Source organism: Merops nubicus, unplaced genomic scaffold (assembly GCF_000691845.1).
Source record: "Merops nubicus isolate BGI_N331 unplaced genomic scaffold, ASM69184v1 scaffold30826, whole genome shotgun sequence".
Taxonomy (NCBI): Eukaryota; Metazoa; Chordata; class Aves; order Coraciiformes; family Meropidae; genus Merops; species Merops nubicus.
In genome coordinates, this window is record NW_008613456.1 from 30,462 (window position 1) to 42,724 (window position 12,263).

At 42.0% G+C, this 12,263-nt stretch overlaps 1 protein-coding gene across 1 annotated transcript in view; it reads right to left on the reverse strand.

Moving 5' to 3' along the window:
* The window catches only part of PLEKHG7 (pleckstrin homology domain containing, family G (with RhoGef domain) member 7), a gene marked incomplete at its 5' end in the record, with an annotated part of 15,311 nt that extends 3,376 nt beyond the window's left edge, over window positions 1-11,935 (reverse strand). The window contains 5 exon segments of the mRNA XM_008941917.1: window positions 2,996-3,140; window positions 4,505-4,584; window positions 7,347-7,521; window positions 9,758-9,853; window positions 11,789-11,935. Of these exon segments, the coding sequence (XP_008940165.1) occupies window positions 2,996-3,140; window positions 4,505-4,584; window positions 7,347-7,521; window positions 9,758-9,853; window positions 11,789-11,935 (643 nt within the window).
* Between the last annotated feature and the right edge of the window lie 328 nt (window positions 11,936-12,263).

A 12,263-nucleotide genomic window follows, 5' to 3' on the forward strand; every position in this document is an offset into this window, starting at 1 on the left:
CTGCAAAAATTAACTGGGGACTCTGGGTGTGACAGCAGCATCTCCTGGGTCGTGCAGATGACTTTGGGCATTATGGGGCAGGATTCCTTGCAAGAGACAAGTCAGCACAAACGTCGAGTGTTTGCAGTGAAGGGGTGGCTTAAGTCAGGTATGAAGCAAGCCTGGGGGTAGGAAGAGGGGAAAGCATCTCCAGGTAGCTAAAATCCTGTAGCAAATGGCAGGCCTGCTTGGTTGGGCTGGTTGTGGCACAGAGGGGGCTGTAGCAACCTGTTATAGGGCACTGGATTCATGTGGTGGTGCTTTCTTTTTATCTGGAGTTGACCTTGCTATAAACAAAGCAATGGTGGGCAAGGTGTGGGATTGCCTCCCACAAAAGATACAATGTCCTATAATTCTAGTTTTATAGAAAAGGAAAGTAGAGCACAGACTGATTAAATTACTGTGGCAAATCAGTTAGTGGAAAATTGTAGCAGCAGAAAGGGTGTGTTTCAGAACTCATGTCTTCTGTCTGTGGTCAATGGGAAATACAATTCTGCAGTCCTAAAAATGAATTTTCTTGGCAGTGCTTGGCATCAGGCTCTCAGTAATATTTTCTAAAAGAAGTTTGAAGATTACCAGTCTTTGTTACAGCGATGTACCAGTAAGTCTGGCTCCTGCAAACTTAGTGTAAAGCATTATTAGTGAAGCAGTAATAAGCAATCGCAAAGATTAACTCCAGAGCAGAATGTTAAAAGGAGAGCAATTTCCTAATCAGAAGATATGTTGCTGCTTAGTATCTTCAGAGGTGGATTCCTGGATGGATTGCGCTTACATGCAAAGTTACATCTCTTGTACAAATTCCTGGCATTCACAGATAGTTCTGCCCTTAGGGTGTTTTCCCACTGTTATGAGCACACCATTATACTTCTTAGGCCTCCACTGATACATGGCATGCTTTGGGCTAGAATTATCCTGCTTTGTTATGGGCCTGCTGCCAAAAGGGTATTTCTATGATATTGCAATACATAAATTTTTTTTTCTAGCCCTTGTATTGAGCTACATTTCTTTCCAAAGTGATATCAACCCTCAGCAAACTAATGGATGCAAAAGTACTTGTTAGATCAAAAATTAGGGTTTCATTTTTGATTGATGTGATGAATCACTACAAGTTTCATGCTTCCCTTTCTGAGACCATTGTAACTAATCTTTCACTGCCACCAAGTAGTAAAAGTCTTCTTGAGACGGTCACACTTTCATGACAGTATTTAATCTTTCTTTCTCCCTCCACTCTTCCCCCCCCCCCCTTAAAGGGATATTTTCCTTCAGGTAGCAATCTGAACTGCAAGCTCCCTATAGTAATTTTTCTCACTATTTTTATTGTACCCCACCCCAAGGGGTCCTGTGTTAGGATGGAGCTTCAAAGGTGTTACAAGAGTACAGGTAAGTAATGGTGTAATAAAAGCTGATAGGAATATATGGGAGAGAAGTCAGGCAATGAGGACCAGAGTGAAGGGAAGGGCCTTAACCAGTGGCCAGAGCCTGGGCTGGGCTGCAGCAGGTGACTTTGTTCTGCTGGTTGCAGCTGGAGCATGAGGATAGAAGGACTCTGGTTAGAACTCTCTGAATGAAGGAAATGCTGTCTTGAAAAAAAAAAAAAAAATCTGAAAATCTTATTCCCATCACTATTATGGCTTTTGTGCCCAATTTTATGCGTGCAGTCTGGAGGGTGGCCACAACACCCTCTTCAGCAGCCAGGAGCTGCCGACCTTATATCTAGCCTGTGTTTAAGCGGGAACATGGACTGCCCTTCCCTCCACCCTGCAAGCAAAAGGCAGCCACTTTGCCTCATTTTTGCTGGGTTGGTAGGGAGACCTGGAGCACATCTTAAAAAAAGTTATTCTTCCCTGTGTTCATCCCCTTCTCTCATCTTTAGTCAGTTGCCTTTTATTGCCTCCTTATTTCCTGTCGGCATTGATGCTGAATGTTAATTATCTTGGTTGAGTCTATTTCAAAGTTATCACAAATTTTATGGGCTTTAGGTTTATTTTCCATGTCTGTTGCTTTCCTGCAGAGGACTCTAGCTCCCTGAGCTTTTCCTCCTGGTCTTTAGGATTAGGATGGTTGACAGCCCTGAAACATGGAGATTTATATTTCTCTTATTACTTTTTGATCTGGGAGGCTCCTGGGATTTGGGCAGATCTGAGGGGTGTGAATGCCTGCATGAGCAGCTCAGACCAAGGGGAGGCGTGATTTTTCATGCCTGCTCCCTCACCCAAGCTCCGATTTGGAGACTCCAGGGATGTTGTCTTGGCAGGATATGGCTGGTCACTCTCTGCGGAGGTCAGTCCTCCTCCCCTCCTCGCCCAAGAACACAATAGCAGATGCTCCTAGGGCTGTTTCCCCTGGTGACGTGTTTGGATGTCCGTGAGTAAGGGAGCATTGACATATGGTGGATGATCCCCATCCTCTCGATAGCTGGTGGGGAGATGAGTAGGAGCAGCAGCGGGAGGTAAATCTCTCCGGCCTCTGTGAGAATTGCTGCTGTACACATGTGGGGACACCCCAGAGAGCAGTGTGCTGTGGGTGTTGGGCAAGGGGACAACTGGATAGCTGCATAACCACTACAGAATTGAAAATGTGCTTGGGGAAGAGGCTCAGGGTTTGGCAGAGTGTGTTAGGGCAGTTAGGGCAAGGAAATACTCGGTTCATGACAAAGGTATCAAGACTCTAACAATTTCTCGTTTGGGGTGAATGGATAATATCTGACAGCCATTGGTGTGTATGTGAAAGTCACTGTCGGAGGCAGGAGGACATGGAGTGCCATGGCTGTGTTGGCACATCGTGCTTTGCAGTAAGAGCAAATCTGTGAAGCCAAACAGAGCTGGGGCACTGGTGTTTGCACTCCAGGCGTCTGGGGGTGTTTTGGGGGCAAACAGGGTTTTATCCTTATACTGCTGCGTATGCCATGCATCAAGGTGGTGTGTATGAAGATGTTTAAATGCATGTGAGCATGTACCTGAAATGTTTTTCAATACCAGTCTGTCTAGTGAGATGGGCTGGTCTAGGACTGTGCAGAACCCACTCTTTCTTATGAAGGACTATGGCTCAGGAGTGAGTGAAGGACTGACAGGGATAAAATCGGTGTCTGAGCCCCTGTAAGTCTGGGAATAGAAAATTAAGTTGGTTAGCTTCTTGTCTGCCATCTGCTTGTGAAGTATTTGCACTAAAACAGCCCTAAATTGTGTTTTATCAAAGGTGCTCAGTTTACTTGCCAGAGGAACCTCAGAAAAACTCATTGGTACCTGGAGTTCTCCTGCAAGGTCACACCTTGTACTAATAAACCACAGTAGAAATACAACGCAAGTCCATGTGCAGAAACCGCTCAATCTAAGATGTTCAAAGATCTTCTTTTCCCCTGCCGTACCACCCTTTCCCCTTCTTTTAATATCAGGACTTTTTCTCCGTTCCTTGGCAGTGCATTTTCCCATGTCTCCTTGCATATTTGCAGAACATGCAGCTGATGGCACTCCAGATGCGTTGCACCTTACAGAAGGTTAACCAACACATGTACGTGGGACAACCCCTAAAGAGACTTGCCTGTGGGGACAAAACCCCTTGAATCCCTCCTCCCTTCATTGCCCCCTGAACTATGGGATGGTGCTGGTGTTCTGCCATCTCTCACTGCATGCCTTCTTTATCTCCTACAATGGCAGAACAGGTGCTTCTTTAAAAAATAAACCCCAAGAAGACTTTCAGTCAGACACAAACTTTTTGAGATTTAGCACAGGTCTGCTTAATGTTTATTTACATCATCTTCATAAACTTAATTAGCTATATATGCTCCTCCACTGAAGCTTTAGGAATTTCAGGTCATCCAGTGCCTCTTTTTGGTGGCTAAATACAGATATTTGTCTTCTCTAGAATTCTCTCTATAGCATCTTTCATGAACAATAGAATTTCTTAAGAGTCATTGTCTGCATTTTAAAATAGGGGATGTCAAGAGGGGACACATACAACAGGCTGCGTTGGAACTAAGAATAAAGCCAACAATCCATCTATCTTAGCACTTTCCTGGGTGGGTTGGTTGGTTGGGTTGTGGTGTGGGGTTTTTTTTTTTGTTTGTTTTGTTTCATTTTTTTTAAAAAATTATTTCTTTCCAACAGTTCTGGTATCTCTTGAATAAAAATTTATCAGGTTGCTGAGTTGAGTCATGAGGGGAGTATTAGAAAACTTATGTTCTTGAAAATTTTTGAGCTTTAAGAATGCAGCACATGAGAAGAACACCAGGCAAATATTAAGGTCTTGCAATGTAAATTCTGCCTCTCATAGTTTTCCTCTAATGTACTGAGCACAGAAGCCAGGGTTTGAATCAGTGTTATGATTTGCTACTGGCATTAAGTATCACTTCATGCCAGTTAGTTATCTTATATTTTTATCATTAAATTTGTCTTCCAAAGTACATTCAAAATATTTACCAAGCTAAAAAAGCATAACTGTAACCATGTATAGCTGTATTGGTTATTACCTTTTTGTTATGTTTAGTTTTAGTAATTAATAGGAAATCATTGAACAAGAAGAGGTAGACGTCAAGGAGTCTTGTGCTTTCTGAAGAGAAAACCAAAAAAAATTAATTTGATAGTGTATTCATTTTAAGGAATCAGTACTTCTAAGATGAGGCACATCTATGAATCACCACACTTTACAAAATGCTTTTAACAAAGAAGCATGGTTTCCAGCATAGCACACAGCTATTAATCTCCTAGCCTGCACTCTCAAATGCAGCACTTAGAAAACTGTATGTCTCTCAATAATTTTGGCTACTGATACTTTTACCTTGTAGCAGCTACCTCATTATGAAAAAACAATCACTTCACTGACAGCAAAAGTGACCTGAATCTCCTGGAGTACCTACTAATACAACCATTGGCATGCTGTAAGTTAGCAAATCCTACCTGGTAAACAGTGAAGCTTCTTAAAATGGCAGAGAGAAAGAAATATGGAAGTGTCACCTTTTCCTGGCACCTTTAAATACTGGTGTGCTGCCCTCTTCACAGGCTTTTGCAGTGATGAAATGTTAATTGACAGCATCACAAAAGCCTTTTTAAAAACTACACAAAAAACCATAATGTTGGCTTATCTTTTCTTCCTAGGTTAGAGGTCATAGTGATGTGAGGAATATAACAACAAATGTCTGTAAGAATGCCTCAAGGTCTTTTGGGTCAATTGCCAAGCAATGTTGAAAACTCTGCTTTTATGATAATAAATAATAGGGAGCAATTTAACAAAAACAAGAGCAATTTTAAAAGCAATTTCCTGCAGGAAACCTGAACTCTCTACTGCATTTGGAGAGTTTGGTCCCCTGACCTTTTCCTTGTTTATGGCTCCTTCTGTCCTTTTCCATGAATCTTTATTTCATTTCCCTTTATTGTTTCCAACTTGCTGTCCTATTCCACTTCCTGCTGCAGGCTTTATCCTTTATCATCTGTCCTCTGTCTACTGTATACCAGTAGAGAATCTCTGGATATGAAAAGTAAGCATGAAATGCCAGCTACTCTTCAGAGAAAAGGGTGTTGGTCAGAGCTATTAATTCTAGGAAATCTTGCAGGATCCTAAAATACTTTCCTGGGTGTTTGGTTCTGAAAGATTTGGCCTGAAAACTTCTTGTCTCTTTCATGTTGCACAAAGGAACATCAGTAACTACTGAAAACTTAAACTTCCAATGAGGTCATGGATCAGCCAGCTGCATGGAGAATAAAGAAACTACCATAAGGACCTTTTTCTGTGCCATTGGAGATTCAGAAGACTACAAATGAGCAAGTTAATCTGTATTAGACATTTTAAAAAAAATACCCTTCTCTGTCTGTGAAGTCAGAAATTTTGTAGATGGTTCTCCACAGCATCTCTTGTACAGCAGTAGGCTTTTGTGAGGGTTACAAAGGAACGAATTATTTGTTGTAAACGTTGTCTACTGCTGTGGACAAACTTCTGTTTGACTTACGATGTGTTCACAGTCATTGAATGGCATCATTGGGCAGGAACCTCTGAGTTCTCTGGTCTAACCCACTACTCCAAGCAGGCTGAGCTAGAGCAGGTTGTTCAGTTGAGTTTTGATTATGTCCAAGAAAGGAGACCTTGCATCCTCTCTGGTCACCTGTATCATTTGTTGATCACCCAAATTATTAACAAGTTTTTCCAAATATCTAATAGGGGAATAACCCATGCTGCAGCTTGCCTTGTTCTATCTCATCCTTTCTCTGTGCAGCTCCAAGATGTCTTTAGCTCCATCTGCCATAAACCATAAAATTAGGCAGTTGAAGACAACCGTAATGTCTTCCCTGAGCCTTCTCTTCCTACAACTGAACAAACCCACTTCTTTCAGCTGCTCCTATTCTCAATTACAGGATTACTAAAAAAACCCAGGCAGCTGTGATCTCAGTTTCATCCAAACAAGCACACTTCCCCTTAACACCAAAGTTGTGTGAGTCTGTTCATAGTGGTGACTTTAGGACGTGGTGACTTTAGGACATGCTTCTTTCTGTTGTGCAGCATTATATTTGACTTGGGATTTCACTTTTGTCTTGAATGGTATTTCATTCAGACAAGTGGCTGAATGCCAGGCACTTTTACACTGCAGACTGTAGGTAGCTGGCTGTCTTGGTGGGTAAGAGTTATGCTCATGCCTCCTTCTCCATTTTTTAATTACCTATCGCAGAAATAAATGTAGAGACCTGAAGGCCAGCCTCACCTCCTACACTGGGGGCTGATGTCTCATCAGGAGACCGATGAGTGCAGAGAGGAAGCACTGTCAGGAGACGACTCAGTGGCTTGCTTTTTCCTCTGCCTACCTCCCCTTATACACTGGCAGCAACCTTTTCTTCTGCTCTCGGTGTCCCTGAGGCTGTACCTTCTCCTCTGCTGCTGTAAATCTCTTCATGTGGAAAGGAAAACAAAAATGCTGAAAAATGGACCATGTGTGCTTTACTACTCCCTTTATAACAGTAATCATTACGGTGGGAGACAGAATGTAGTGTGGGCTTGTTCTCTTCACCTCTGCTTCTGAGGAGATGGTGAAGAAAATGTAAGACCTCGGCTTTGCTCATTTCTGTCAAACCATTGCTACAGCCCTGAAGCCACTGTGGCATACAGCTTCCAGCATCCTTTCAGATGACAGTCTTCTCCAAACTGCCCAGGCTCTGCTTCCTGCTCGTGCAAGAAGAGGGGCTCAAGATTGTACAAAGGCATGCACATCCTCATTGTATGTCTGCAGGGAAACCAGACCAATTCACACTCAAAAGGACATGCACAAAAAGGCCACATAACTTGCCAACTGTTAATTGCACACCTGACTTTTAACCATAGCTACTTACGTATGGACTTTTCCACCTTCTCTCTAAGTGAGTGGATACAGCCTTTCTCTGTTTTGTCAGTACTCCTGTTCCAGATGTTGTTAAGGAGGAGGGGTTAGTGCATCAGTCGATGCAAAGGAGTGACCAGCAGCTCCGGCAGATGCAGCCTCTTGCACTGTTTGTTTTGTTCACCCCACTGCTGAAGACAAGCAAAACTTGCCTTAGGCCTCAGCTTGTTCCCTGACAGGGAGATATCAAATAGTTTTCTGCATCATCAGCTGGCTGTAATGAGACAGGCACTAATTAAAGGTGAACTTTTCAGAGCAAAGGCGGTGTGAAGGCTTTTTGCAGGTGGAATCACTTCGCTCTTGCAGATTGAGACTCTGCATTGCTGCTTCCCATTTCAGGTGCTGTGGCCATGCTAGCACATCAAGCAGTGCTCTTATTTATCTGCTATTTATATTTCATCAGGAAATCCTCAGTTATGTTTGATATATTTGGGGCCACCTTATGTTTTAGGGTGACCTGCTACTTCCCACTGGGGAACTTTTCCCTAGGTATGAGTGTATGAAATCTTAGTCAGGGAGCAAGTGATGTGGTACTCCTGGGCTGTAAAAGCTGCAGAGTTTGGCTGCTACAAAGAGGTGTTCTCCCAGTTTTGGGCTGCCTGAGATACAAGTCTGCTTCCTCAGGTTTCTCTTTCTAATCCTGTAGTGTTGCAGCTCAATCTGAACTATGTCCAGAACACACTGGTCTGCTAATGATAACACAGAAAGAGTAGAGCCTTATCTCCAGGAGTCCCACTGCTGCACTGGCTGGATTCGTCGCTCCAGGCAGATGTGGTGTTAACAGAACCACAGACAGAACCTGTTCTAGGCCTGTAACTTTGCAAAGACATCACTGATAGCTCTTTCCAGCCTTAGAGGGAAGTAAATTCTCACTTACTGGTAGTATTTTGATACCATGTTCTACATTTGCTTTATCTATGGTTAAGTAAAACCTGTCAGAGAAGCTAAAACACTGCAATTGCAGGGGGGTTACTTGCTCGTCTATTCAGGATGTTGCTTCCGCCCTGTGGGCACACAGGTCAGCAGATACCATGAGTGAAGAAAGCAGTCCAGCTTTCTTGCCAGGGCTCAATCAAAACACACCCCGCTCTCTCATCATGGGCTCCTACGACCCGTGAAAACACTGGCACGCTCCTGGATGTCTATTCCCCTTGTTTTGGCTTGTATCATATAGCCCTTCCCTTAAGCAAATGGGTGCTATCATACACTTCTCCAGTTCTGAGGTTTGTATACATCACTGCTGATGTGCCACGGCATGGACCCTTGGGGCTTTTTTGTACTGAGGGAATGTGAGTCCCAGCCTGCTAAAGCACATAATACCCTACATACCGTGATCCCACCCAACGTTTAAACCAAGCTGGTATGCAGGTCACGTGTCACACTAGAACACTTGAGAGAGATTTTACGGTGGGGCGTGTTTTTTGTTTCTGTCTTTTTTTTTTTTTTTTTTTTTTTTTTAACCATTGATTTTATTAAGGTTGAGGTCACCAGATCAGGGGATAATGCATGAAACATCTGAATGATAGAGGTTTAAGCAGCTGGTTTAGGGCATGTGATTGTGAGCAGTCATTCAACTTATGTAGCTGAAGGCCCCTTCTGGAATTCACTGTTAAGGGTATCCTATAAAAGAGCTCTCAAGCTAAGAAAAATTCTGGTTTGCTTCTAAAGTTATGTAAAATCTATTTTGGACTTACAGGTTCCTTTAACTTTCAGGAGCTGAAAATGGTCTCTTGGCAACAGGCCACAAGCAGCAAAGAGCTGGAGCACATCACAGCCAAGCCTTATGGTCTCCCTCCTGGAAGCTGGAGGGTAAGTAGCACATGAACACAGAACATTCAGTCTGTGGGGAAGACATCCTTCCACCCACACCAAGGGAAACCCTAGCTCAAGAGGGGTGGTTGTCATTTTGTTTTAGCTTGCTCCACTGGAGTGGCATAATAGAAAAGTCTTTGTGCTCATTTGTTTCTGAAAGGAGACTTGTTATTGTAGTTATTTTGACATTCTTACTGTTTCGCTGTAAGGACTGTGCAGTCAGAATTTTTTCTTCCCAAAACCTTTTGAAAGGATGCTGCTTCTGAGAATTATTCTCAAACTTGTGTTTACTTCAGAAATAACTGCCAAATGAGCTCTCTGCCATGTTCAAATGACTGTCTTTTGCTCTAGGCATATGAGCATCATTTGCACTGGTGAAATTTGACCCCCACTGATTCACCAAACATAGATGAAAGAAAGACTAATTATTCGACCCGATTTCCAAACATGAGCACTGAATCTGAATAGAAGCTTTTTGGATGATTTCTCTTCTCCTTTTATTGGGCCAGTTGGTTTCTGATATCTGTAAGCCTTTTATTTCTTTTTACTCACCTTGCTTAATTCCTCTAAGTTTGCAAGAAATCTCCACAAACCCACATCCAAGAGAATTTCATTACTCTGGAGGTATTTTAGAGTGTTCATAAATATCTTTAAGAACAAAACAAATCCATGCTATTTACTATTTGTGCCAATCCAATATATATATATACATCTTTCTGAAAAGAACATGGTTGCACTGTAATTCTCATGAAATGATTATTTGATCTGGGGAGGGTAGAAGATGACACTCTGAGAAACTTTTTCTGACCTGCCTGAAGGATAAATATTGGGCTTTGTGTGCGGAGGAGGGTATGAGTGATGTCTCTGGGGTGTTTCTGTGGCTGCCACAGAGGCAGCTATGTCCCTGCTGTGATTTCTGGAAGAAGAGGGGCAACTGAGCCCCCTGCAGATCTGTGTGAATGAATTAATAACATCAGAGCCATAGTTACAGATTTCTATGACCTTTCTAAATGCTTTTCTTCCTACCCCATGCATCTACTGTTATATAAGTTATTCAGAGTTACTATGGGAAAAAAAACAACTTTGGAATAGCATAAGTAGAGGGCTCATGAAGGTTTTTCATCTCTCTGGATTGCTTTATTAAACTATACTGAGTGAATACTGCATATGTATTTATTGGCTGTCTAAGAGTTTGTATTATTTAACCTCTGATGGTGATCTTGGAGCTGTGCTGAATCTGACCTAAATCTGAAAAAGGCTTAAAAACTTTAGAATTTTTTTATATAAGTGTGTAAAACATTAATGAAAAAACTTACCACTCAGGTGTCAAGACTGAAGAGCTAGTGAGAGTGTTTGCATAGTCCTGTGTAATTCTTCAGTTGCCATGAACAGTTGACCTTAGAGCTTAAAGGGCATTTACAGTGGTCTTAAAGTTCCCGGTGAAGATTCATTAAAATCAGTAGAATATTTCTATACTGGGAAGTACTTAAGAGTGGCAGGTATCTATAAAACTGGCTGCCCAAATTGAGTGGCTTTTTTTCTTTTGCAGGAGAGCTTGGGAAGCTGGCATGGACTGAACCATTCATGGGTTATGCAGGGCTGGCTAAGGCTTGTCTGTGGGCTCCTACATCAGACTCACCAAGGGAGCTCATGTGTCTTCTTTTATCCTCAACCTTCCCAGAACTCATCTATTTTAATTTTCTCAGGTTTCTGTATATAAGGGAGGATGTTTCCATCCTGCCTTGGACCAACAGCTGGTCCTGTCATACCTTTCCCTTTCCCCTCCTGTTCTGCCCCATCAAGGAGGAATTTAGCCCACTATTTATTCTCTTTACTTTGCATACTTCTTGTACTGCCTAGGCTAACTTTTCAACAACATGGAAAATGTTTCACTAATCTTTTTCCTTTGACTGATAAGAAAACAGAAATTTTCTGTGCAGAATAAGAGAAAAATGATAGAAAGATATTTAGGGCAGCTTTCATCCTTTTAAATGGGTACACTGACTTCTGATGTGCAATGAATGTAAATGGTGCAGCTATTCTTGTAACAGTGTGTAATATTCCTGTCCATATTTTAAAGCTCTTAAAATTCACCATGACAGATGCAATTTGGAGTTTTTGGGACAGGAGTTGTATTTTAGTTTGCTTTTTTTTTTGTAATATCAGAACTACATGTCTTCTGAATTTGGAGGTTTTCCTGCATGACTTGGGATAGCCTAACCACAGTTCTACATGAAGTTCAATAGTTAAATATCCAGCATAGTCAATTGGAGAGTGGATTCAGTTCAGTGTTAGTGTGGGGAGTAGTGGAATATCAGCTGAAAATACTGGAAGGATTTACAATCAGGTGGTGTTTACAAAGCACTAGGAAGTGATGTCCAGAAGAAGGGACACCGTGAAGAAGAGAAAAACCAAAGGGAACTGTGGGAATGGGATGAGCAGGTAATATGGGAGAAAGAACAGGTGCTCAAGTCATTACCCTCTAGACACCCAGTGAGAGGTTACGAGTGGCTTTAAGTTTGCCGTGCTGACAGCAGAGCAAATAACGCTTCATTATTTTTGAGAAATGAAAGATGAAGTTACCATCTTGAGAACTAGCAAATGATCCAGAAAGTAAGTGCATTCACTTGTGAAAAGCTCCCACACTGATGCTTTTTTCACTTCTAACTGGCTGTTGACATCTGTCTGCTCAGTCTGTTGTGCTTTTATAAATTCACACCAAGATTTACTCTACTGATTGAAGGAGAAGAAAGAAAACCACTGACTCTCACACCTACTGGGTCAGACTATATAAAAAGAACCTATCTTCGATTTGTCCACATATATAGCTTGACTGCCAGTCTGGTGACTCTTCTTCTGCAAGCATAAAGATTCCTTTAAAAAGATTAAAAGCCCTCCCTCACATTTTCCTCTAAAATATATGTATTATAAACACAATTAATTTGAAAGTAACACAGTATGGTAGTCTGTGCTTGTAGGATGCTGTATCAGAAAATAGCAGGCAGCTTGCAAATGCTAAGGAATTTAATTTGTCATACTGTTCCTGCTACTGGAAAGC